This window comes from Trichomonascus vanleenenianus (assembly GCF_965637985.1).
Source record: "Trichomonascus vanleenenianus strain CLIB 3782 genome assembly, contig: TRVA0_007S, whole genome shotgun sequence".
Lineage (NCBI taxonomy): Eukaryota > Fungi > Ascomycota > Dipodascomycetes > Dipodascales > Trichomonascaceae > Blastobotrys > Blastobotrys vanleenenianus.
Genome location: NW_027481880.1, coordinates 52,748 through 78,621, shown reverse-complemented (window position 1 = coordinate 78,621; position 25,874 = coordinate 52,748). Strand labels below are relative to the sequence as shown.

The following is a 25,874-nucleotide window of genomic DNA, read 5'->3' as shown; positions in this document are numbered from 1 at the left end:
GTATCCAGTCGACAATAGCCGAGATGGCACTAGATATTTTCGACTTCAGCCGCTCATCGGAGAGTTTGTGATCAATATAGCATTTAATGGTACAATTGTCGATAGCGTCTGTAGTCGAGTCATTCCGTCGTTATCTGTCGAGTCATCCGTAGTTATTCGTCGAGTCATTCCGTCGTTGTCCGTCGAGTTATAGATTACAACTGCAGATACTGGCCCTTCCACCCATTAACAAAGTCCTCGCAGTTGAGCATATCTCGTTTGTAGCTATATGTAACATTGACACTCTTTTTTGTCCGCGAGGACCGGCGCAACTCTTCATCGGTGGGGAACTCAGCGTTGCTCAAATTGCTGTCGACATTGGGGAACAGCTTTTCGTAGCGAATGTCGCCAATCTTGCGGAATCGTGACATGATAGTTCTGTGTATGTGGGTTCGTAATGGCACCTTGAATCGACGCATTTCCTTCATGAAGAAGAACACAGAGTCATATCGTGACCCAGAGAGAGCAATTCTAAGTAGCGTTTCAAAGGCAGCTCGGGAGGGCACCACGTCATGCGATACAACTTCTTGGTATATAAGGTAGCTCAGCTTTTTTGAGTTGCCAAAGTAGTATGCTGTGAACAGTAGCTGATCTAGCGTAGTAGTGTCTGGCGCAATATCCGCTGAAGTGCTTAAATCACGGTACAGTTTAAATGATGCTACCGCGGGAGTATGCGACATCCGTAGACCGTAAAGCATGCAACTGAGAAGGAAGGTTTTGTACAGCCCATCAAGCCCTTTAAGCGTTTCCACCACCACTTTTGTAGTGTTTGACTTCAAATGATTCAACACCCACGATGCTAATAGATGGTTGAATGCAGGTGTATCTTTGGGATGGACTCCGCTGTTTATCTGGAAGACTGTGTAAGCTGTTTTGATGAGATCAGTAGTTATTGTGGGCGGGTGGTTCGCGAAGGCATCTATAAGAGCACCAACTTCGACTGTCGTGTAGGGTTCAACGCGGAAAGCTAGATCCTTTAAGAATGCAATGTCCCCCTTCTCCGCGGCTAATTGGAGTATAACCGAGTACATGGTCTGCGGAATATCACAATGGGCCGAGTCAATCTTGCGGTATATCAATTTCGCATTATCGTAATCGTACTCCCGCAAAGCTGACTCTAACACTAATAACCACGTTTCATTATCAATCGGCAGTTCTCGAGACCGCAAGAGTTCCATAAGCGAAAGCACTTCGGCCAATGCATTATTGTCAAGAAGGATCTGTATGAGCTTTTTTGTAGGAAGTTTCGCCAGCTGCAGGGCCGATGGATTACATTTGCCTAACTCGCTTGTATAGTAACAAGCCGAGTCAATGTCCAGTGACTGGATGCAGGATGTGATTTTGATGCAGAGGATGTCGGATCGTGAGTACCCCAGAGCCTGAAGCAGCCGGGAACCAGCCTCACAAACAAACGGATCGGAAGAAGACCTTATAAGATGCTCCGCATGCTGTATACCGGTTGAATTGACCTTGATCCCGTGGTCGGAAGCATACTGGAGGAGATTTACCGTGGGCACTCCAGTCACACTGGCATTATTCACTAAACGTAGTGCTTGAAGTAATGAAGTCAACTGTGGAGAGGACGGCTGGTCGATCGATTTTGCATATTCGAAGGCCTTGCGCAGTTGGTTTGAGCTGACATAGCCGGCTAGCCTGGAAGTTGCGACTTCCCGTGAATCATCCAAGGCTCTCACCGAGTAATGCCGGACCTTAACCAATTGGCGGCGCATGTCAAAATAATTACAGTCCGTTCTAGAATCTGTAATTAAATTATTATGTGGTATATGAGTAACGGTTAAATGGTATCTAGGAGGATTAATTACTTAAGTCTGGGGTAGATCTACCATAACGTCATCGATTCAATCTGTAACGGATATGTTTGAATTTTTCATTCATCATGTTTTGCCGGTCCCATCTCGCTCCGTTCACCTTTTGCGCTTTGCGACGACAAGAAAAAATTGCATTGATCTACGAACATTATAATGCGGACAGTTCTCCCTCGAATATTGAAGCGAAGCTACTCCAATCAGGCCAATCAGGCCTTCCAGGTGTTTAACCGCAACCTCAAGACGGTCCAGCGTAATCGCGCAGCTTCCTTCCCGGAGGCATCTCGCCAGACGGACTACTTGAAGGACGAGGTCGCACTGCGAACGGCTGAACGGCTGGCGTTCATCACCAAGACGTTTCCAAACGTGCTTGATCTGGGCTCCGGAGCTGGCAACCTGGAGAGGATCATTTGCGACCCAGCCACCCCGGACTCGGAGCTCATCCAGAGCCGACTCGGCAAGATCACCATGGTCGATAGCGCGAAGAAAATGCTCTACCGCGATGCGGATCCGGAGCAATTCCCGTTCAACAGGAAGCTTAACCTAGAAAGGGTTGTGGAGGATGAGGAGAACTTGGACCCTGAGCGGTTCAAACCGGGAACCTTTGATGCAATTCTCTCTAATATGAGCATGCACTGGATCAATGACCTTCCAGGGGCGCTAAACAGAATTCAATCTCTATTAAAAGAAGATGGACTCTTCATGGCATCTATGCTAGGCGGAGACTCGCTATTCGAGCTCCGGACTTCGCTACAGCTTGCTGAAATGGAGCGGTATGGCGGCATGTCTCCACGGCTTTCGCCGCTGGCGGACGTGAAGGACATGGGCGCATTGCTGCAGCGGTCCAAGTTCAATCTCCTCACTGTCGATGTCGATGACATCTGCGTGTCCTATCCGGACATCTTTGCTCTAATGAAGGATATTCAGGCTATGGGCGAGAACAATGCCGTCATGGTGCGCCAGCCGACCATCCCGCGAGACGTGCTCATTGCTGCGGAGAGCATCTACCGAGCTCTGCATGGAGACAGCGATGGCTCTCTTCCAGCCACGTTCCGAATCATCTACATGATTGGCTGGAAGCCGAGTGAGACCCAGCAGAAGCCTCTCAAGCGGGGCTCTGCTCAGGTTAACCTCAAGGAGGCCCTTCCTCAATACGAGCGGGCCGGCAAAAATAACAAGGACTAAAACGCGATCCTTGCGGTCTTTCATCCTCACCCATTGTTAGCTCTTTCGTTCTCACCCATCCTTAAACAACTAATGAGAGATTAGGTGCACAGATAGGTCATGGACGCGAACTGGTCTGTCATAAACTGGAGACCCTGGTAATCCAGCAATGCTACGAGGTTGTAGTCGAGGTCACTGAGGATGGAAAGCTCCAATTGGCGCAGATCGTCTACAGTGATGTCGCACTCAATGCCCCTGGTAGCCCAAACGGCCTTTTTCAGCACAGTCAGCAAATTCGGCAGGTTCATACCACTAAAATCCTCCAAAAACTTGCTGGCCAGAGAGAGGCCAGCTACGAACACGGCTTCCGGGTGCACCTGTTTGCGGCCAAACGGGATGGACTTGAGCCAGTTCCAGTAGAACCGGTGCGATAGGGCATCGATGATGCACCCGGTGAGCGCAACCGAGCTGTCAATGGCACAGTTCGTCTGGTCCAGGACAGCCTGGATCGTCGCGGGCAGTACCGGCGGCACCGAGGACGGGAACAATTGGGCGATATACAGGCTCGGTCCGCCGACCGCACTCTCGCTGGCGGTCAAGTGGAGGACCGTGCTCGCCGCAATAAGCTTTGGAGTCGGATACCTCGAGATTGAACTATAAAGAGTGACCGTCATCCCATCGACCAGTAAATCCCCTGACCAAGTTCAAAAAAAAGGAGAGACGTGGTTTATATCGATAGAAAAAGTATTTAAGGGGGAACACGCCTAATAATACTCGCCTGTTTTTTTTTAAAACACCGCACTACAGGCACGTAAATTGAAGATGCATGTACCCTTCCTGCCTTGACAAAAGTCCCCCCCCTTATAACCGGATCAACTCGTCTGCATTTATATATTCGTTCAACTGGTCCTTTATTCGTATTTTCGTTTCGATCTACACCCCTCTTTTATTTCTCCACGCGAAGTAGATCTCATATGTATTTCGTGTACCAGATAGCCCACCTCCCCGTTTCGACTCCCTTTTTTTTCTTCCCACCCCTGACGTAATTATTTTTAGGTCCCCGTTTGTCTTATGAATGAGACAATAAACAAATACCGCTTTTTCTGATCACAGATCGATATGCTTTAGACGTATAGCTTTCCTGCATAGGACTAGCTAGTCATTTAATGGAATAGTTGCAGTAAATATGAGCTTCTTTGGTTGTATCACACTCTTTCGTTTCATAGATGCAGCCACGTAGTACAGTACACATGATTTTCACGTGGCGGACATACATATTACGTCGGCACCTGCTGGCCATCTGTAGGCTTGTCGTTACCAGCCAGCTGGGCCACTGCCGGGCCTTTGACCGCAGGCTGGCCCCATCTATGAATGGCTTGTCTTGTGCTTTCACTAAGGACTGATTGTAGGTTGTAAGGGGGTAAAATCGGCTGTGCTCATCGGATGGTTAAGACACAAGGTACAGGGCAGTTTCAGCGTGTTTCAAAGTATATTTAGGATATATCGCGACGTGTTTAGTGACATCTGTGGAGGCAATGATCTATTGATTGGCAGATGGCTGGTCTTATTGCGTAGCTCAGTTTCATGTGTAAATTGTGGCTTATTTTTACGACAGTTTTACCATAGCTGTGTACTCTGGGCACTTAGGCTACAGTGTCTAGCTCTCCTTCGCTTACGCAAAGGACTTCAGTCAAGATTATTATAAACATCACTTGTAGGCATTTCTCTGATATATTATTATCACTCAGCCAATAAGACTTGTCATTTCATCCACACAACAATACGTCTCACAGGACAATCCGCAGATCAACGTCGCTAAGTGACAAATTAACAGTTTAACTATGATCTGTGCTCTATCTGGGGCCCATATTTTTTCTGTGCAAATATTAATTCCTGAGACAGCCCATCTAAGCAATCTTTAATTGTTGAAGAGCTTGATGTGGCCCTAGAGTTTTCATGTGAAATGGCAGTTTAACTTAAAACGGGGATGGGGGTACAATGATAAAGTGAACTGTCTTTTGGGTGGTCTTTCATACCGATGATATCGGTTGGTCAAAAGCGTCGCTAAACTCGCCCAGTAAAGAGCGTCAATCCTGGTGGGAGATGTACTTGACACTATTGGTCATAATACTGAGATTACCATTGTACCAAGACACATAAAATGAACTGCTTGTTTTACCAGTAAATGTCTCTTGGCCCAACATATTTAACTTGCGTATGGAATCTTCCAATTGTTTTATTATTGTGCTAATCGGGCCCATTCAATTCGTGCTTTCGATTGTCAGATTATATTAATCACTCGTTACTGGCTGCACCTGATCTTAGAATTTATTTCTGCCCCTTCATATCTAATTCAGTTCTGACTACTGAAGAACAATCATTCACCAAAACACAATACGATGGCTCATTACCTATCAGAACAGATAGAATCGAGTGATACTAAAGTAACGTGGGATGCTTGCCAGTCTAATTAATCCCAAAACTGTTATCCAGTTACGATACCGGTACTACATGCAATCATCAATTTTACTTGAAGATCCAGATAACTCTCAGACTACTGTAGATAGGGAAGGACTATATATCATATATGCGATGCTATACCAAATTACGGCAGCGATAAAACAGATAATGCAAGTTTTATGCACCATAACAAACGTTATACGAAATCGTCTATCAAAAATGTCAGTAGATAATGCAGAGATAGGAGTCACGTCATTGCTTCCCCACACTTTCCCCACAAACCAAAATATACAGATCATATCCAGATCCTCACTTTGCATGGTCAAGCCAACTACCGTACACCATAGAAATACCAATATAGGCGACCACCAATTTACCACCGTGAAGCGTCGGGGTAAACTAGCGGTGGGGCGCGCGGCTTCGCGATAAAAAACATTGAGTGAGACAGTGCATACCCTTAGGCAGGCGAGCTTAATCTTTGTTCTTGCCATTCCCCCCAGATTCAACACCCCAAAAGCTTTCCAACCGCAAAGTCATCCGATTCTCGCAGCTGGAGAGCATTTCTAAAATACTCCTTGTGGCTATAGAAGCTTTGGTATTCGTGCGCATAAAAATATTCCCATTGATCGGCCAATCGGAAACTGGGCGTTTACATCGTGACCGCCTTTCAACGATAATAATATTTGGATTCCGCTTCATTTGGTAGCTTCCACTTTACTTCTACGATTATTAGTGCTCCGATTACAGCTAAAGAATGAGCGAACTACAGAGATCTATTCAACTGTCTGAGGCCAGTATAAGGTCAGGGCGACGGCTGACGCCCAAATCTTCACGCAACTCGTCGCGAAACTCATCGAGAAATGCCTCGCGTAACTCCTCCAGAAATCGCAAGGATAGCCCTTTGGGCAGTGAGGATGAGGAAGAAGAGTACTTCTTCAATTATCCCGCCTATCTCGCCAAACTGGCCAACCTCCAAGCGGAACAGGAAGAAGAGAGCAGCGAAGAAGGAGGAGAAACGCCGCATAAACGACGAGGCGGCAGGGATATGTTTGAGAAATACGTAGACCATCTGGCCGACGAGCGCAAATCGAGCTCTGTCAAGTCGCGTGAGTACGCCTTGTTTGTCGTATTGGTCACGCTTAGCGAGAACTATGTTCCGGAGCGGGTAACTCCTGGCCTCGTAGCCAGTGTGGCTAAGGCATATAAATACGCGAGAAGCGACTTGGAGAGGCTCCTGGCGCTCCAGACCCTTTGCGTAATGACGGCTGTCGATCCAGAGCTCACAGACGAGTACATCGGCCCCATCCTCCCCAAACTCCTTGAAAGCCTCTCTCCCAAGAAGATCGACGACGAAGATGATGAAGATGAAGAGGCCAAGAAGCGTAGAATCAATGGGCGCGTCCAGGACGTGTCGGCTTATGTCATGCTCCAGTACCTGACTCACTACGGAGGCGGGGCGTTTGGCATGGACGAAATTGCCTCGCAACTCGTAGACCAGGCGGCTTACTGTAGCGATGAGGAGAGTCCTGTGGTGGCGGCGGCCCTGCTTGGTGCCTCGCTCATTATCTCCATGCTGCCTGACCCTTCTTCTGCCATTGACGGGGTCATCCTGCAGTATCAGGAGTTCCTGACGGGATACCAGTTTGACGTCAAGATTGCGGCGGGCAAGGCCATTGCGCTCTTCTTCCAGATTTACAACTACGAAGACGAAGAGGATGAGGAGCCGCTGGACACAATTCCAGTGTTGGACAAAGACACGCTAATTAACGAGCTCAATGGGCTGGCCACGGAGTCTTCAAAGCGCATGAGCAAGCGCGATAAGCGTGAGCAGCGGTCCGTTTTCCGCGACGTCATCAAGACGGTGGAGATGTACTCGTCTCCTGAGGCGCGGCGCGTATTAACCCCTGAAGACCTGCAATTGGCACACATCAAGCTCTCCCGTAGCCGGCAGCTGCCCATTGACTCGTGGGCCAAGTATCTCCTTGTGTTCCACTACAAGTGGCTGCTTGCAGACGGCCTGTACACGCATCTTGCGACCAACCCCCTGGTACGAGACAGCGTGGAGGACGCCAGCACGAGCATGAAGCGCAACCACCCGCGGTACCACCATGACGACGCCGACCGGCTGGACGCCGACTATGGCACGCGGCAGGGCCACGAAGGAAAGTCGACAGTCAAGCGGCAGACTGATATCAAAAAGAAACGGCAGGAGAAGCTCATTAGCCATATTGAGGAATCGTAACCACGTAACCACGTACCGTATATTAGTACCGTGGTACTGTGTAGGTATACTCGAACATTGGTAGTGGGCTCCTATCTGGGGAGGGAGGGTTCTAGGTCCGGTTATCTGATCAATTAACCCCTACCCATGGGAAATTTGCTCTAATCAAATGGTTCACCTGGCTTAGTGTTTCTGCTTCATGATTCATCGATCTCCACCTTTTTGTTGGCCGGCATGTTCATCATAACCGGCTTAATACGGACGCTGACGTACTCTCGTAGCTGGGCCGTGGTGTTATCAGATAGATAACTTCCCAATCGGGCATCCGATGAATCTGATTAAGTCACGTGCTTTGACGCTGCGCAAGCTCGATTCCCCCATTAATAATTTGGCCCCAAAAATCAGCCAAAAACCACCTCCCCCAAACCAACCGTCCGTAGCTATTCCATCCTGAGTTTAGTTCCGAATTATTAAATATAAAAAAAAAGACATGTCGGTCACTGCTGTCACGAGCGACTCCCATTTCACAGACCTGACGACGTCGGTCGCGCCTTCGACGCTTATTGCGCTCTACTTCCACACGCCTTGGGCCGATCCGTGTAAGCGAATGAACCAGGTGTTTGAATCGCTCGCGGCGGCCCACAAGTCGGCTCTCTTCCTGTCCATCAATGCAGAGGAGTTCCCGGATATTTCAGAGTCATTCGACGTGTCAGCCGTGCCGTACTTTGTGCTGCTGAAGGACTCGACTATTGTCAAGGAGCTGTCCGGCGCCGACCCCAAGGAGCTCGTTAACGCCATCCAGCAGCTGGCGACCACCAAGGAGAGCTCGGGGCCCAGCAATACTAACCCGGAGGCGGCTGCTAAGGCCGCTCCCGATGCGCATCCAGAGGACCAGGAGGAGACGGAGGAGCAGCTGAACCAGCGGCTTTCCAAGCTCGTCAATGCCGCTCCAGTCATGCTATTCATGAAGGGGACCCCGGCATCACCCAACTGTGGGTTCTCGCGTCAGTTGGTTGAGATTCTTAGAGAGCAGCAGGTGCGGTTTGGATTTTTTGACATTTTGAAGGACAACAGCGTTCGGGAGGGCCTCAAAAAGTTCTCGGACTGGCCCACCTTCCCTCAATTGTACGTAAACGGCGAGCTCCAGGGAGGGCTGGATATCATCAAGGAATCATTGGCAGACGATCCAGACTTCTTCAAGAACGCGGTTGGTAACTAAGTCCCCCTTTTATTGTGATTTTCTCTTCATGTGTATAATATCATTTCTGTTCCTCTACTAATCTTGTAGATTCGTGTGTTTCTGTGTTATAATCAGCCATTAATCGCTAACTCCTATGTCCTGTGTTTAAGCCATTGAAACCTACACTCCTACTCGAGTGTTATTCGAGGGCCAGCCCTCGAGCTCCCGTAGTTGGGGGCTCTGCCCCCAAACCCCCGTCACAAAGAATAATCTGGCCATAGCAGCCAGATCTCCGCGTAGCGGAGCCCCAGGGGGGTTTTGGGGACTGGTCCCCCCAATGTCCACTCCTGGTGGGGACACACAGAGCTTGGATGCGTTTTGAAAATGATGCATTACGTACATAAGCTTCTAAGGTCATAAAGGGTGGTCAAAAATCAAAATCGTCGTCAGAATCAGAATTGCTGAATTCAATCTCTTCCACCAAACTGTCGTCCGCCCCAGGAGTCCGCGACCGCGACTGAGCGAGACCCTCATCTATCGTGGGGAAGACAATCTTACTCTCCTCATCAGGCTCGATCTCCGCGGTGGCCGTAACTGAAGTTTGCGACTTGATTGGACCGCCTACCCTTCGCGGCCACAGCTTAATGCTATCGTTTGGGGCCGTCAAGTGCTCAAATCCTCCGTCGTAAAGCATTGCATTCGTCCGCGTCATGCCCAAACAACTACCATTCGCAATGGCATTGAGATGCGTTTTGTATGCAATGTAATTGGCAATCTCCAGCTGGCGCTCATTTGCACTCCTTATCGCAGCCCTGTCCCGCGGGAACCGCATTTGTTTGTATCCATGGCCAATATTCGCACAGTGCATAATCGTTCGCACTCCGCGGAGAGCAACCTCGTCGTTTATGGGATAAGGAAGCGTGTCTGCCGCAGACAGCAATTCGCTACACTCACTGGCCGTCTCGATATCAATATTCCGAATCGTATAATTCTCCAGCACCGATAACTTCAACACTTGCGAATCTGGCCAGTCGTCGATAATGCTCTGGGTAACGTTTTCGTTGGATTCATAATGTTCTCCTCTGTCGTCCTTTTTGGATCCGTAAACTATGCGCCCTGCGGCATGGAACAAATGAAAGTGCGAGTCTCGAGACTGCAACAGGAAAGTCCCGTGGTAGCGAGACCAGAACTCGAGTGAGCTTATAGCACACCGAACATCCCCGGAGGAGGCAAGCGCCTTGATAGTCTCTTCAATTTCCCTTCGCGGAAGTTTGGCAAATGCTGCCTTCTCCTTGACAACAATGCTCCGTAGGGTTTTCGTGATGAGTGAAACATTGACAGGAAGAAATTTGACCCTCTGCACACAGGGATGAGAAAGTAGCTCCCTTGGTAAGAGCCGCTCTACGACAAGGGAGTCTGCCGCATTCTCCATTTCAACCTCCGTGATAGACAAAATGATCATCGGCACCGACAAATCGTAGTTGACCCACTTCATCAGGGATTTGATAAACTCCTGCTTGGTTGCAAGGTGACTGACGTTGGGTAACTCCTCTACTAGCACTGCTAGGCGGTCGTTATTGCGTCGCATGACTATACCTAGCAGGAACTCGTCAAACGCCTCTACAATGCTGATGCCCGTTAACAACGACTCGTCGCGGACAGGGTTACGCCACTCAATTACGTCCAGGCCGCTTTCCTTCGCCACCAAACGCGCAGTAGTAGATTTAGAACACCCGGCTGGACCACTGAGGATTAGCAGCCGAGGCTTTGCATTCATAGCACGCTTAACATCTGCCAATTTCCGGCTGTGGATGGCAATATCCCTTGTATTTCGCGGCTCGTACTTCTCCAAGAACGACATGCTCTGTGGATTTGGGCTGTTTTCACTGCCAATTGACAGGGAACCCAGCTCTTTTAGCTCCTCTGGCTCGATTCCTGTGGCCGATTTAAGGGCTGGAGGAGGCGTTTTGGCCCGTTTGGGTTGCGCCGGTCCAAAACTGAAAGCAGGTACAGATTTTATCCTTTTTGAGGGCCTCTCATGGTCTTTTTTCACTCGTTTCCTCATCAGATCATCTGCGCTGAACTCGTCCGAGTCCGAAGAGATCAGGTCCACCAGCGCCGAGTTCGCGGCGGCCTGTGGTTTTCGACGACGTAGCCTAGCCATGACATGAGTCTTCTTTATTCTTGGTCGTTGTATCAGTAAAGATCAGTTGTGATCTCTTTATCCTTGGTCGGCCGTTGTATCAGCAAAGATCAGTAGTGATGCGTATACCTGATCTTAAGCTTCGATTAGTTTTCGCTGGCTCGCGTTATCCGTTCTCGAGATAAATAGCATATGCGAAGAATATATCACCGCATTAAAATATAAACAACCGTATCTAGCCCTGGATACTAGAATATACACGGGTATACAATATAGAGGAAAGTCCGGGCGGCAGGTATGGTTGTGGAATGTGGTCGATGATAAGTGTCGGAGGTGGTAATACCCTTTCTCAAGGACCTAAATAGCCAACCTACAGTACTAACTGGCCAAAATAGTCAAAAAAAGCCCCTGAAGTCAATTGGACCCTTCAGTAGTGGTCTATTCCGCTGCTTTCGCATGGGCCTCCTCTTACTATCCCCTGGATATGCTACCGCCACGGGTGTTTTGGGGGAAATGGCGTCGGATAAATGAAACCCCCGCCGCAAGACTCGAAGCATTTCATGTCTTTCATTCAAAGCCGTTGAGACCGGGTTATTGGACTGTTGATTACCGCTTTCCGGTTCAGTTATGTCTCCGTCAAAAGAGCCCATATTAATAGGCCCTTCAAGGTTCCCGGCGTCGCCTGATATCAAAAACGTCCTCGTAACTGGAGGCGCCGGGTTCATTGCTTCGTGGGTCGTGCGTCATCTCACCGTACAGTACCCGGAGTACAATGTCTACTGTTACGACAAGCTCGGCTATTGTTCGTCGATAAAGAACGTGAGCTGTCTGTATGCCTACCCGAACTTCACGTTTATCCAGGGTGACATCATCGACGAAAAACACCTCACCGCGGTGTTTGAGCAGTACAAGATCGATACAGTGCTCCATCTAGCGGCTGAGAGCCATGTAGACCACTCGTTCGGCAACCCGTACCAATTCACGTACACAAATGTCCTCGGGACACAAGTAGTGCTTGAAGTGAGCAAGCGGATGAAGGTTCGTCGCGTCGTGCATATGTCGACTGACGAAGTGTATGGCGAAGTTGGCAAAGGTGAGCAAGACCTCCTCGAGAGTTCCATTCTGGTGCCCACGAATCCGTATGCTGCCTCTAAAGCATCGAGTGATATGCTCGTTAGTGCCTACTTGTACAGCTTCAAATTGCCCTGTGTCGTCGTTCGGTGCAACAATATTTACGGTCCCCATCAGTTCCCGGAAAAGATCATCCCCAAGTTCATTTCTCTGTTGAGCAGTGGTCGGAAGTGTGCGCTCCATGGCGATGGACAGCACACTAGGCGCTACCTCTATGTGGCCGACGCAGTGGCAGCAATCGATACTGTGCTCCACAAGGGCCTCATTGGATGCATATACAATGCGGGAGTAGATAACGAGATGTCGAATCTTGAGGTGTGCAAAAAGCTAATTGCTCTGTTTAATGGGGACCCGTCCGACCCGGAGGTGATTAAGAAGCATGTCGAGTTCACCGACGACCGCCCGTTCAACGACTCGCGGTACGCAATTGATTCGCGGAGGATACACAAGCTGGGATGGCGCCCATTGACAGACTTTAACGAAGGCCTCAAGACTACTGTGGAGTGGTATCTTGAGCATGGACAAGGCTGGTGGGGAGACGTAGACCAGTTCCTGCAGCCCCATCCGGCCACCAAATTCGAACAGCCTAATTTCATAATTTGATTCATAGTTTGACTTTTGTACTTTTAGCGCGGCAGGCACACATAGCACACACATAGCAATGGGCGTTAATAATATTTTGAATAATTATACGCTCAATTGTTGATGATGACATACATAGGGAGGCATTGAATGCTTAACTCACGTGGAGACAAAAATTCGAACGGCTTAATTTCATACATAATCTGATTCATAGTTAGACTGTTGTATTTTTATAACTGTAAGCACACTTAGCAATAATACTTTGGGTAACTGCATCCTTAATTGTTGAAGACGACGTATATAGAAGACATTGAATACGGTACTTAAGAAGTGGACGCACCCTCACGAAGCGGACCTCCGGGAATTCGAGGGCTGGCCATCGAGCTCATCATTCTTACTGCCCGGTAGTACAGTACTCGCAATTGAAGTCATCATTCCTAGTATCCGGTAATACTATTCTAGCAATTCGATTCATCATCGAAGTACCCTGCTAAAATAGGTAACTACCCTGTAATAGTTTTCTAACTATTGATCATTCCCAAGTAAATGGAGGACAATTATAATAAATTAACGCTACATGCCTTTGCCTATGGCGCTTAATGCTTGGCCTTCTTTCGAGCAGGAGACCCCGCCTCGCTACCCGACCCAGAGTACTCTCCCTCGTCTTCACTGCCACTACTCGACTCTGCATTGGAATCAAACTCTTCAGCAACATCACTTTCATCGCCAATCTCAAAGTCCTCGTCAACACTCTCCTCGTCCTCATCAGCCGAACCCCGGTCGACCGGCTCAAGATCAGACTCTTCCTCCACTGCCAGGGCCTCTCGCATAGACTTGTCTCTCTCCGCCTTGTCATCCAAGAACTTGATGCCCTTCTGCTGGATAAAGTTCTGCAGCCCCGTCTGCTCATCCCGGTCAATGTTGGAGAACTGATGCTCGCCGCCCTTGTTCTTGAGCTTGATGAGAAGATCAAACGTTCGCGCAGAGGAGCTCACTCGCGTAAACGTAACGGACTGGATGTCCACCAGCGGAATGTACAGGGTCGGCTTCGGCACAAACATGAAGCACTTGTCCAGCGGATAGAGGTAGCCCTCGTTAGCCTTGAGCGAGCAGCTGACGCCGGACTCGTCCTTGGGGTTCGCAGACCGGAACGAGCCGACCTCGACCATGCGCTTGTCGGCAAGACCCTTCATGACATCGCCAACCACTTTGTACGCAGCCCGATCGTACGATTTCTCCAGCTTTCCAGCATACTTCTCCTTGTACTCCTCGTCTTCGACGTTCAGCTCCACCTCCATAATGTCTTCCCGGAAGAACTGCATGACCAGGAATGGATACCGTGTCTGGCCCTGGCGCAGCGGAGGATCGAGCTGCATAATCAGCATGTGGTGCAGCCCGTCCGGCTTGGGCAGCGAGAACAACCGCTTGATGTTCTGATACTGAATCTTGTAGTCATACGTCTTGCCACGCAGCCGCAGGCTCTGGTCGTACATGTCGACGTCGTATCGGCCTCGCGGCGTGAGGAAGAGAATGTCCGAGAAGGACACAATCGCCTCGCCAGCCACCTGGCCAATGTCTGCGCGCTCTTTAAGCGCTTCGTAGAACGCAGATGCCGCGCTTTGCTCCTCACCGTCAATTTCCATCGCGTCCTCGTCTTCTTCTTCTTCCTTCTTTTGGTCCTCCTTCTCCTCCTCGTCGCCCTTGGGCACAGTTCCCGGCACGTAGAACCGCATTTCGACCAGCTCGTCACCCGCGCTGACCCGCTCGCTAGCCGTCTGGAGATCAAACTCGACGGCAACCTCGTTCTTGCCTACCAGGTTCGAGTTGCTCACAGCGCTGTAGGGGATTTCAAAGGCCGGGCGGCTCGACACGTTGAAAACCAGCTCGGAGCGCTCAAAGTCCATCTTGCCCCAGTTCCAGCCTCTCACAGAGTGCTCCTTGCTGTCGAGCGCGATGCCCAGGTGGTTCTTGAGCGCGTTGCGCAGCTGGTTGAACTGCGCCGTGTCAAACCCGTCGAGCTGGAACACGCCCCGGTTCTTCGTCTGCACTTTGATCTCGTACCCGCGGCTGCCACGGCTCCATTGCGTCGAGACGACTTCGCCCGTGGGGATCAGGACGGGCTCTGAGATCTTTGCGGAGCCACCTACGCGGTCCGTCGTGGCTTTCCAGCCCAGCCCATGGTCCGACATTCGCACCTGGCCAGGCACACGCGACTGGTTTAAATAAATATCCTCAAACTGCGTTTGGCTCATACTTTTTGTTGTATGATTGTCAACGTGTGTGTTTTTACGCGTAATGTTCAAATGGGCGGCGCGCTTTTTTCAATTTAATCGATGCGTCGGAGGAGGTTGGGATAGCCCATATCCACAAGCCTACCGGTACGAATGCTACTGGTATTACGGTAACTGGAAAAGACGATAACAGTAATATTAATTTACGGTCAGATAATGAACTAAGGACTAACTTTTAAGATAGTCAACTGTTCAAATGAGAAGATTTAGTTAATGGAACAGTGGAAAGGGCTTTACCGCAATCCCCTCCCCCCCTTAACGGCATCTGCTGTATAATGCTACCTACGGTATACCTGGTAACAACACTACGTAGTGTATTATGGAGTGGTAAATCGTAAAATGTTGTGCATGGACCAGGTATTTCATTACATATAGATTGGATAAATATACATAGATCTCGATGAGATTTCGAATATGAGTTAAAATGGCACGGTCTCCTCGGTGCAAAAGATAATGGCCCATTTCCTCGTCAACAGCTAGCGAACCATTGCAAATCGCGTATAGTTGAAGGAATAACTATGGTACCGGCATTTATGTGACCCTCAGAGACACTTCGGCACAAATATCGTACAACAGGGAGATCCAATTGACATGAAAGTGACTCAGGCGTTCACTATTTGTTATACAGGTTTGGTAGTTTAAAGTCTAAGCATTTCAATTTATAATTATTACCCGATATGAGCGTATGGCCTATCGATGCAACAGGTGAGCTAGAAGTTTACACATTAGTACAAATATCGGCAAGCCTCCTTCTTGGTTCATCGAAGGCTCTATCTTATTATATCTTATCAGGATCTACTAGGTATTACTCATAATATCATTAGACTTCCCATATAACACCCTGAGATGAATCTCAGTAATACCGGTCGCCCATCGCTGCAGTCTAGAACTAGCTATTGATTGTGGAATATCTAAATGGCAGATAGTGATTCAGTCGCGTAGAGGACGACAATTGTAAGGGCTGGAGTCAATAGTCAGGGCCCTGCCCAGTATTGGCTATTTCACTAATACAGTGTATTCATACAGTGTAGTATTCCCAGTATCTGTGAAATGGTAATTGTTTTCTATTTCACTTTTCCTTCGCCCTAGGCAACGGACTTTAATCAAGATTATTATTATTATTCTATTTCACTTTAGCGGAACTGGAGACCACTATTTATGGAACGCTAACCGTTAGAGGGGGCTGGAATCACAAAGGGGGAATCATTCCTGAAGCCGTGGTTGGAAAAACAACGTGTGGAGCGGTAACAGTAGCGGTAACAGTGGCTGGAGCGGTAACAGTGGCTGGAGCGGTAGCCGTGGTTGGAGCAGTACCCGTGGCTGGAGCGCTAGATGGGGTGCTTTGTGGCTTTCGCTTGCACACATTGGCTGGGGCAGAAGTGGCAGAGCCTGTTGGAACAGGCAGGGTGGCGGTGAGGGTGTCAATAACAGGCACGGCGACGACGGTAGAGGCCAAGGCAACGGCAATTGCAACAATAGAGAACTTCATATTTTTTGTGACTGGTAAACTGGAAGGAAGGCTGCATCGTGAGAGAGACCGGGTTCCATTTTATATCTTTTTCACGTCCACTCCCTATTTCGCTTCTTCGATGGCCAAATGCGGTAAGATGAGATTGATTAGATTACTTTCACGTCGCTGATTGGTCTTTGGCGGGCTCGCAGGCCTTCGCGATGTGCATATTTTCGCAAATTGCACCGCCAATAAGATAAAAATAAAAAACGATTGCAGTACGAGAGGCAGTTAACGACTGCATGCTTGGAGGAGAATCCGCGCAGGCGTTTTCAGATGCATCTAACGTGCATGGACTAAGCGTCAACCTTCAGTGCTTGTTCTAGACGCGTCTTTTATTTGGATCATTTCCCTGCTGCAGGTTGTTCTTCGCCTCTGTTTTGATTGTCGTCGTTTTATAGCTTGTTGAAATTGTGTTCTTCGAATGTGTGGCTTTGGAGTCCAGGAATGGCATTACAGAGGGGTCAATTCCATTCAGCTGAATCAAGCTTTGTTTCCAAGCTATGTATGTGGGTCAATGGCTACATGCGATGCAGTCAGACGAACTGATTTGCCATGATTTGGCCTCGGTGGCGGAGGTACTGTAGTCACCCCCCTAAACGATGTTGCCCTACGAAAAATTGAATCTTTGCCTCTGCGCTCTACCGTTACGTACCACTTTGGGTGGTGCCCAACAGATGTGCATTAGTGCAAGATGGTCTAGACTGGTGAACGTATCCCACCCTTTAACCTTCTCTGAGAGGCTCTATATCGACTTGCTGTACAGTAAATATAATTTATAGCGTACTTCCAGATAGATGCGCAATTTGTACTAGTATATGGGTGGTACATACAGTACATTTTTGTTACCAATGGTGCCATTAATTTATTTCCTCAATCATATTCCTTACGTAGTGGTCAGACTGGTTAGTAAGAGGTTTGTGCCATTACCGGTATACGGATTATTTATTACCCTAGCCCTTGCGAATTACTTTAGCTACAACGTATATTATCAGAATTATTAAACCGGTAACTCAACACAGTACGTACTGGTAGTACATTCGTCAACAAGTACAATATGCATTAAATACAAGCGCATGATGATGCTGTGACCCCAGGAGCAATTGCAAAACAGTTAACCTAAGTATTCCATCTGCTTGCAATGCTCTTGCCCGTCGTTGCTGTCTGAACAAGCCCGTTGCGTCTTGAATATCCGAACGGTAGTCATTTAGGAGAGAGTGCTAATTGCAATGACTTGAGTCGTGGCTGGAGCGACAATCGTGGTTGGAGCGCTAGATGGGGTGGTTTGTGGCTTTCGGTTGCAGACTTTGGCTGGAGCAGAAGTGGCGGAGCCAGTTGGAGTGACGGAGGCAGTTGGAGTCGGTCGGGCGACGACGGTAGAGGCCAAGGCGGCAATGGCAATTGCAACAACAGAAAACTTCATCTTATTTTGGCTGGTAGACTGAATACGACATCTCCAGGGGGACTGGGCTCCATTTTATACTTTTTTTTTCACTTCCACCCCCTATTTCACTACTTCGATTACCAAATGCGGTAAGATGAGATTGATTAGATTGCTTTCACGTCGCTGATTGGCCATTGGCATGCTCGTAGGCCTTGGCGGCATACGTATTTTTATAAATCGCACCACCAATAAGGTAAAATGGATAAAAGTTTACAGCTGCATGTTTGGAGGAGAGTCTGCGTATACATGGGCGTTTTCCGATGCACTTAACGTGCATGGACTCCGCGTTAACCTCCAAAGAGGGGAAGTGTTCGAATGTGTGACTTTGGAGGCTACGAATAGCATGACAGAGCTGTCAATTCCGTGTGCAGAACAGAATCAAGTTTTTTTTCCCAGCTGTTGCTCTATGGTGCCAACAAGAAGATTTGTCGTGATTTGATCTCGGTGACGGAGATGTGTTTCTCCCTGAACGGTGATACCGTTCGAAAATATATCGAATGTTAGCGCCCTACTGCTACGTACCGCTTTGGGCTTTGTCCAACAATACGTACATAAGTAGTCTAGACTCGTGAAAGTATCCCACCCTTTAACCTTTTCTGAGAGGCTGTTGTACATAATATCGGAGAATACCCCCTGTAAGCAGTAAATACATTTAGCTGCCTATGGTAACTTATAGTAATTCCTCAACAAATGTGTCAGTAATCGTATGCTGTAGGTAGTTTTTCGTAAGGGATTTAGTGCTGCCCTATAAATGCTACATTGTATCCGTGCAATAGCTTTAGGCCCTGTTAAAGTTTAAGCCAACAGTAGTACCTTAGAACAAGCTATGTTAGCAAGTAAAATGTCTAAACTGTGGATAGTCATTCAGTTGGATAATATTGTATTGACTGGAGCGGTAGCCAGAACTTCACCCAGTCCTGGCAATTTTAGCGTATCCGCTCGTACAGCATAATGCTCCCAGTATCTGTGAATGGTGCTTGTTTTTTGTTAATGTCACATTAGCGAATAAGATGGAATTGGGAACCATTATTATGGAGCAGAAGAGGATAAGATTGGACCACGAGTCGTGGCTGGAGCGACAACCGTGGTTGGAGCACTAGATGGGGTAGTTTGTGGCTTTCGGTTGCAGACTTTGGCTGGAGCAGAAGTGGCGGAGCCAGTTGGAATGGCTGAGGAACTTGCAGGATAGGCGACGACGGTAGAGGCCAAGGCGGCAATGGCAATTGCAACAACAGAGAACTTCATCTTGTTTTGGCTGATAGACTCAAAAAAAAAAGGACCGCAACTGGAGAGGGATTCGGCTCCATTTTATACCACTTTCACTTCCACCCCCTATTTCGCTTCTTCGATTGCCAAATGCGGTAAGATGAGATTGATTAGATTACTTGTGCGTCGCTGATTGGCCGTTATGGTGCTTTCCCAGGCTGTCGCGACGTGCATACTTTTGCAGATTGCACCACCAATAAGATAAAAATAAAAATAAAAAAAAAAAGGTTACAGTACGAGATGCGGTTAACGACTGCATGCTTGGAGGAGGATATCCGCGTATGCGTGGGCGTTTTCCGATGCATCTAACGTGCATGGACTCCAGTAGATGTTCTGGACGTGTCCTTTTTTGCAGTAGACTACTATTCTTCCTCGCTACAGGACTTTCATGGCTTATCTGTCAATCGTCGTCATTTAATCGTCTTTTAAGACAGTAGGGGAAACATACTCGGCATGTGTAGTTTAGGAGTTCAGCCAGAGCATGACAGAGATGTCAATTCCATGAGCAGTTGAATCAAGCTTTTCTTCCCAAGATGCACTGCATTATGTGGGTCGATTGCTGCATACAATACAGCCAGCAAATTGATGTTGTCGTGATCTCGGTCGCGGAGGACGTGGAGGACGTGCTGTAGTTTATGTGTCACCCCCCTTAAACGACTCCGCCGTACGAAAAAAAAAAAGAACATTACGTAGTTACTTCTGTGTGTACAATTGGGGCAGTACCCAGCAGATGTGCATCAGTGCGAGATGGTCTAGATTCGCGAGCATATCCCACCCTATTGCCTTCTCTGAGAGGCTGTGTGGACGATAGTACCACGGTAATACCATCGATGTGAGCGGTAGGGGCATTTTTTGTTATGTACGTAATTCAATATCAAGAAATGTACGTGAGATCGTATACCGTAGTGGTTGGAATGGCATTTTATCCCGTCCTAAAGATTCCATGAAATAATTTTATCCCGCTAAAGTTTAGATAACAATAGCATTTCAACATCGCTTATAATTGTATGTTTGGAGTGACTCGGACTTTCGAATTGCTTGAATTACCGGTATAGGTATACCGGATGTAGTTAAATACTATTGGTGCTTGAATATTCTGAGGTAGTCATATGGACAATAAATACAATATGCAGTAAAAAGAAAAACAATCAATTGTCATTGAGTGCTTGATAACGCTGGAGCAATTGCGAAAAGTTGACTTAACTGCGGTACATGTATTCGATCTCTAAATTCCCGCCGAATGAATGTGCTCAGAAAAGTCAAAATCATACCACAACAGAGCCGAGGAGGACTATGTTCAAGCAATAGCAGGGAAGTCACTTAAGAGCAAAAAGGTATCATAAATAACGAGTAATCGCTACTGTAATCATGCAAAGAAGATGAGTACAACTTCGACAAGGATATAAACGAAAGGAATCTCGCTAATCAACAGGTTATTAGTGTGCTTGTCTTCATCTTTTTTTTTGAATATGGTACCTAGTAGATGTATTCACCAACAACTAACATGAACATGCTCAATCGCTGTGTAGCTCGTTTTGAAGAAATGCATATTACAACCAAAGAGAACGTTCAAAACCAGTGAATTGATCGCTTCTACTCGAAAATAGCAGTGATAACCATCACCTAATACAGAATAGAAAAATCAAAGCAGTACATTAATATTCGTTAAAACAAGGTCATGTCGTAGTCGTCTAATAAAAAAAACAAGGTTCAATGCTTTATTCAAGTCGTTCAAACTCTTCGATTCGTTGCAGGACGACCTTTTTGCTCGTCTCCTCAATCTCTCCCGCCAGGAAAACTTCGTCGAGGATTGCATATACCTTGTAGAAATTGAACACAATGTCGAGCTCGCACACGTTGCCAAAGAACGTGTCCAGGATCTCCACGAACAGATGCAGCGCCTCCAAATAAAACAGTTCGTTGTCGGACTCGTCCACACATGCACAAAAGAAAAGGCCCGCGTATCTTCTGTACACAATCTTGTACGACTGGAACTCGACGAAGTTGCTCTGGAACTTCTGGTCCCTCGAGGCGACGAGTCTGTGCACCTCTCCTTTCAGCTTAACCTTCTCAGCGTCCTACCCGTCACCCCACGTTAGCCACGAACAGCACGGCAAAATAGAATATAAACGTACACCATAAGGAGCATACCACTTGGCCAGCCGGGTCTTCCCCTGTCGGTTCTGGATTAATATGAACTGAAGCATGGTACTAATATACCGTACTTCACCGTTGGTGACATCAATTTGGGAGAGGGGGTTCGATCTCCCATACAGGCCGACATCTCCGACGCGTATGCGTCGCTACGGGAGCTCGAGGGCTGGCCCTCGAAGATTGAACAACAGAATACTTTTTATATATATTTTCAGGGAGATTAGCACATCAAGCGTTGATTAACATGAACATATACAATAAATTACACCATGTAATCCAGTCCCGTTTAGAACTGCAGAGCCTGACCCTTCTGCTTCTTGTCACCACCAAGCTCGAAGTGCTTGCATCGCTTCAATGGGAGCTGAGCCTTGGTCTTGCAGACGGTGCACTCGAGTCGGAGAACAACCTTCTTGGTGGTCTTGGCCTTCTTGTGGAAGACCTGCTTGGTCTGACCACCATAACCTCGCTGCTTTCGGTCGTATCGTCGCTTACCCTGGGCGTAAAGGGAAGCCTTGCCGGCCTTGTACTGGGTGACCTTGTGCTGGGTGTGCTTTCGGCACTGCTTGCCCTTGCAGTAGGTTCGTCGAGTCTTTGGAATGTTGACTATATATTATGTTAGTTTGAAATGATCCGCAGGTAGAGAGAGAGAGGATATATATGTTTGGCTTTTTCAAGACTTGTTGATGAATGTGGGGCGATCAGATCCGTTTATCGATAGGTTCTTTGTCGAAGTTAAACAGGTCGAAATAGCTAAATTGATAGGGTATGATATCCATTGTCTTCAATTAACAACTCATCCAGATTTTGCCGTACGTCGCTTCATCGTATCATATAACGCCGCTCGCTCCACAATATTGATCTCGATCGCCTCCTCTCGAAAAAATCCAACAACATGAAATGGCCAAACCACGCACACATCCACTCTCACCGCTCCTTCTCACATACCCATTTCTGCTACTTTTTGTCGGTGCTGGTGATGGTTCTGTCGAAAAATTCCAATATTGTTCCTCTGTCGCCCGCACCCAGGTGTTGGGAGTTCCTGTCGCCCTCTCTCCGGGCTCCGGGCCTGCGCAAAAAATTTTCCCTACTGGAAAACTGAAACACAAGTCACAACATCATGCGCCAAACTACGCATAACTCTCCATAAATGCGGGTACATGTCAGAATACATCGTTGTTTACTCGCCGCCCTCCCGTCAGCGCGCCTGAGAGCCCGTGTCCCAGCTGCCACGGCGCACTGGCGGCCCAGCGGACGGGACGGTTGTAACGCATCAGCAGCAGCAGCAACAGTGGTGAGTTGTAGTTGATAACGGGCGCATTGTAATGTATTGCAGGAACCACACAAGTGTAGTTTCCCACTTTGAAACCTCTATGCCCCCCCTTCCTAGAGGAGCAACTACACTGCCAATGCATCCTTTGACAGTGATCAAAGCGGCGGATTAGTCCAGCCATAATATGTCCAAATGTTGGACTAGGGTCTTCCGAGATACGAAATAGAAATCCAATCATTTTATGTGGTAAATCAGGGGAATGGATGCGGGCTGATACCGCATAGCCCGCCGGCCGCAGAGCATATCACTTGAAAGTGTGTCTCTTCTCCCCCCTTGTAAGCTGACCATTTTTGATTAATTGGCTACTCCTGTGCTACTTAAAAACCAGCGACCATGGCTACTACATGCCGGCTGAGATGTGATTGTTTTGTGAACGACAAGGGCCGTACCTAACACTTTTTTTTGCGTATTCGTGCCATTTCCGCCGCCATAACCTATGGCTCGTCGTTTCCTTAGAACCACGATAGGCCTCGTGTCGTGTTCTCCCGGTTACCCTAAGGTGGCAACCTCCGGCGTACATTGCCTACCACATACGCTGAGAAATCCAACCTGACCCACTTACGTACAGTGTCTGTTGGGAGAAATGCGTGCCTCCCACCACTAGAACCAGCCAGTTTTGGCGACTACTACTGGGACTACTGCACCATTTCCCTTTTCTCTTTTACACGCTCGGCCGTATCCCACAGAGGCTTTTGATTGAGAAAAACAAGAGCGCTGGACACAGAAGCGAAAAGAGTAGATGGAGGCGCATCCTGGCAAGATGATGGAAGACAAGAAACGTGGCATTTCTTCGACAGATACGGTCTCGATGGAGCCGTCTGCGAAAAAGATGCACTTGGATCCAGACGTGCCCCAGGATGAGATCGTGCAGTTCCAGAAGGAGGCCATATGGCGCCAAATGCAGGCGTATAAACGCGAAAAGGAGCTGCTGGAGTCGAGCGTCGCCGACTTGAGCGCAAAGTACGATGCGCTGCAGACGAGCTTCTCTCTGCTTGATACATGGTGGGACCAGCTTCTGGACCATCTAGCGCCCCAGATCGTAGCAGTAGAAAACGGCGCTTCCGGTGGCCAGATCCCGCCAACTTTGCTGCTAGATGCCGAAACTGTCGAGTTCAGTAGCGTGCTGGAGCGGAAACGCGCTGCCATAGAAAAGACGTTGGCTCCGATCTTCGGCAGCCTCAACACAAGTATTGGTGGTGCATCGGTGGAAAAATCAATTTCGAGCCTCTCGGCATCACTTAACCACCTGAGAGCCCAGAACGACAAGGCTAAGTTAGATAGAGATCGACTGGCTAGCCAACTGGAGTCGGTGACGGCCAAGTATCTATCTGCGGCGAGAAAGTTTGAACGCTTCGAGTCCCCGTCGCTCAAGAAAATGTTCAACACAGTCGTGCCATCAGAACCACAAGAGGACGCTGTGCCAGCGTCAATATCGTCCTCATCTCCGCAAAACGGTAACGGCACTGTAACTCCGAAGGATAAAGAGCCAGAAACCTCGTCGTCGTCTTCTGCTGAAGCGCTGGCCGAGGTCGAGAACATCAAGGGTGAACTGGCCCAGTCTGAAGCAGTAGTTGCTAAGCAAAAGCAGCAGCTGGCGGAGCAGGAGGAGCGAACCGCTGAGCTCGAAGCGCAGATCCGCGATCTTACTGCCCGCATAATGAGTCCGTCTGACGGCGACACGGCGAGGTCGCAGCTCTTCATCTCGGTTAACACTCGGGCCGGTCACCTTGAGCGGGAGAACTCACGGCTGGAGAAGATCAACGAACGACTCAAGAAGGAAATGGCCGACTTCAGTGTGTATAGAGAAGAGTTCAAGCTCAAGACGAAGCGTGATTTCGACATGCGTAGAGAAGAGCTCGAACGACAGGTAGAGAGACTCGATGCGGACGTTGCGCGAATTAGAGCAGCCCGAGACAAGATTCTGGGCGAGCTGAACCAGAAAAAGGTCCTCGAGGCAGAAAAGTGCAAGAGCATGGACGAACTTAAAGAGCTCGTCGGCATTCGACAGAGCCGCATCGAAGCGCTCGAGCAGGAGATAAAGCAGTTTATCTCTGAGCCGGTTGAGGTTTCTGACGACTCGTCACCCGAAGAGCTCAAGCAGAAGCTGCAAAAGCTGCGACAGCAAAATGGCGTTCTCGCTGCTGAGTTGCCTAGCCTGGAGGCGGCGTTTGCGCAAGCTAACAAAAAGGCGCTCGCCAAGGTACTGGATACGGCAGAGCGAGAGGCCAAGATGAACAAACTCATTGCCGAAAAGGGCAAGGCTGACGAGAAGTACTTCTCCGCAATGAGAGAAAAAGACGCCATTCAGAATGAATTGGAACGACTCAAGACACGGATCAGCCGGTATGCTGGCATTGTACAGGAACTAAAGGACAGTGAGGAGCGCAAGACGAAGAAAATTACTGCTCTTGAGCAGCAGCTCGAAGGCGCAGCCAAAGCGAAAAGCGACTTGGAGAAGGAACTGGAGAACCTTCGCATGCGTCTGGTCACGAGGGATCGACAACTAGACGCTTGTGCTCAAAGCAGCGACTCGATGAAGCAAGTTTTGGCCGAGAAGGATGCTGAACTGCGAAAAATGGTCGAGTCCAAACGACAGTTGGAAGCTGAAAACGAAAAGCTGCGCACCCAAGTCGACACCAAGCGGGCCACTACTCTGGGCGGCTCTTCAGATGCCGAGGAGCAGATTGAGGCGCTGAGATCAATTGCATTATGCTCCGTCTGTTCAAAGAACTGGAAGGATACTGCTATTAAGAGTTGTGGGCATGTTCTGTGCAATGATTGCGCGTTAGACCGTCTCAATGCGAGGCTGAGAAAATGTCCAATGTGCAACAAACAATACTCACACAGTGATCTTCTTTCGGTTCACCTGTAAAAAGGGACGAAGATAGTATGTATTTGTATGGACGTAGCTGTTCCAATATCTTTATTGACGACTTATTGAAGCGCTTGGCTGTTCAATTCTTGTAATTTGCCAGCCATTTTTATTCAGCGTTGCTGGGATGAGAGGCGTGAAAACTAAAACGATGCATGATACATGCAGGGGCAGTGAGATTGCTGGGAGCAATCGATCACAAGCCCAGTTTATTTACCACCGTTAGCCCATAAGGAGTTACATGTAGATTACTGAGATAGA

The 25,874-nt window shown here is 48.3% G+C and overlaps 12 protein-coding genes across 12 annotated transcripts; 5 read left to right on the top strand and 7 right to left on the bottom strand.

The window, feature by feature from the left end:
* Nucleotides 1-194: 194 nt before the first annotated feature.
* On the bottom strand, nucleotides 195-1,769 carry TRVA0_007S00892 (uncharacterized protein; the record flags this gene model as incomplete). The annotated part of the gene is made up of 1 exon (XM_076683206.1): nucleotides 195-1,769. The coding sequence occupies one exon, from the start codon at nucleotides 1,767-1,769 to the stop codon at nucleotides 195-197; it is 1,575 nt and encodes a 524-aa protein (XP_076542450.1).
* A 252-nt stretch (nucleotides 1,770-2,021) lies between these two features.
* Nucleotides 2,022-3,050, top strand: TRVA0_007S00870 (uncharacterized protein; the record flags this gene model as incomplete). Its single annotated transcript, XM_076683205.1, has 1 exon — nucleotides 2,022-3,050. One exon carries the CDS (start codon nucleotides 2,022-2,024, stop codon nucleotides 3,048-3,050), a length of 1,029 nt encoding a protein of 342 aa, XP_076542449.1.
* Nucleotides 3,051-3,130: 80 nt separating this feature from the next.
* On the bottom strand, nucleotides 3,131-3,703 carry TRVA0_007S00848 (uncharacterized protein; the record flags this gene model as incomplete). Its single annotated transcript, XM_076683204.1, has 1 exon — nucleotides 3,131-3,703. The coding sequence occupies one exon, from the start codon at nucleotides 3,701-3,703 to the stop codon at nucleotides 3,131-3,133; it is 573 nt and encodes a 190-aa protein (XP_076542448.1).
* Nucleotides 3,704-6,243: 2,540 nt separating this feature from the next.
* Nucleotides 6,244-7,731, top strand: TRVA0_007S00826 (uncharacterized protein; the record flags this gene model as incomplete). The annotated part of the gene is made up of 1 exon (XM_076683203.1): nucleotides 6,244-7,731. One exon carries the CDS (start codon nucleotides 6,244-6,246, stop codon nucleotides 7,729-7,731), a length of 1,488 nt encoding a protein of 495 aa, XP_076542447.1.
* A 469-nt stretch (nucleotides 7,732-8,200) lies between these two features.
* Nucleotides 8,201-8,929, top strand: GRX4 (monothiol glutaredoxin GRX4; the record flags this gene model as incomplete). The annotated part of the gene is made up of 1 exon (XM_076683202.1): nucleotides 8,201-8,929. One exon carries the CDS (start codon nucleotides 8,201-8,203, stop codon nucleotides 8,927-8,929), a length of 729 nt encoding a protein of 242 aa, XP_076542446.1.
* Nucleotides 8,930-9,317: 388 nt separating this feature from the next.
* On the bottom strand, nucleotides 9,318-11,054 carry RAD24 (Rad24p; the record flags this gene model as incomplete). Its single annotated transcript, XM_076683201.1, has 1 exon — nucleotides 9,318-11,054. One exon carries the CDS (start codon nucleotides 11,052-11,054, stop codon nucleotides 9,318-9,320), a length of 1,737 nt encoding a protein of 578 aa, XP_076542445.1.
* A 606-nt stretch (nucleotides 11,055-11,660) lies between these two features.
* TRVA0_007S00760 (dTDP-glucose 4,6-dehydratase) lies at nucleotides 11,661-12,767 on the top strand (the record flags this gene model as incomplete). The annotated part of the gene is made up of 1 exon (XM_076683200.1): nucleotides 11,661-12,767. One exon carries the CDS (start codon nucleotides 11,661-11,663, stop codon nucleotides 12,765-12,767), a length of 1,107 nt encoding a protein of 368 aa, XP_076542444.1.
* Nucleotides 12,768-13,342: 575 nt separating this feature from the next.
* POB3 (FACT complex subunit POB3) lies at nucleotides 13,343-14,998 on the bottom strand (the record flags this gene model as incomplete). Its single annotated transcript, XM_076683199.1, has 1 exon — nucleotides 13,343-14,998. The coding sequence occupies one exon, from the start codon at nucleotides 14,996-14,998 to the stop codon at nucleotides 13,343-13,345; it is 1,656 nt and encodes a 551-aa protein (XP_076542443.1).
* Nucleotides 14,999-16,226: 1,228 nt separating this feature from the next.
* Nucleotides 16,227-16,526, bottom strand: TRVA0_007S00716 (uncharacterized protein; the record flags this gene model as incomplete). The annotated part of the gene is made up of 1 exon (XM_076683198.1): nucleotides 16,227-16,526. The coding sequence occupies one exon, from the start codon at nucleotides 16,524-16,526 to the stop codon at nucleotides 16,227-16,229; it is 300 nt and encodes a 99-aa protein (XP_076542442.1).
* Nucleotides 16,527-20,975: 4,449 nt separating this feature from the next.
* On the bottom strand, nucleotides 20,976-21,464 carry APS2 (Aps2p; the record flags this gene model as incomplete). The annotated part of the gene is made up of 2 exons (XM_076683197.1): nucleotides 20,976-21,335; nucleotides 21,393-21,464. 2 exons carry the CDS (start codon nucleotides 21,462-21,464, stop codon nucleotides 20,976-20,978), a joined length of 432 nt encoding a protein of 143 aa, XP_076542441.1.
* Nucleotides 21,465-21,697: 233 nt separating this feature from the next.
* Nucleotides 21,698-22,360, bottom strand: RPL42B (large ribosomal subunit protein eL42B; the record flags this gene model as incomplete). The annotated part of the gene is made up of 2 exons (XM_076683196.1): nucleotides 21,698-22,014; nucleotides 22,357-22,360. 2 exons carry the CDS (start codon nucleotides 22,358-22,360, stop codon nucleotides 21,698-21,700), a joined length of 321 nt encoding a protein of 106 aa, XP_076542440.1.
* A 1,120-nt stretch (nucleotides 22,361-23,480) lies between these two features.
* On the top strand, nucleotides 23,481-25,613 carry BRE1 (E3 ubiquitin-protein ligase BRE1; the record flags this gene model as incomplete). Its single annotated transcript, XM_076683195.1, has 1 exon — nucleotides 23,481-25,613. One exon carries the CDS (start codon nucleotides 23,481-23,483, stop codon nucleotides 25,611-25,613), a length of 2,133 nt encoding a protein of 710 aa, XP_076542439.1.
* Between the last annotated feature and the right edge of the window lie 261 nt (nucleotides 25,614-25,874).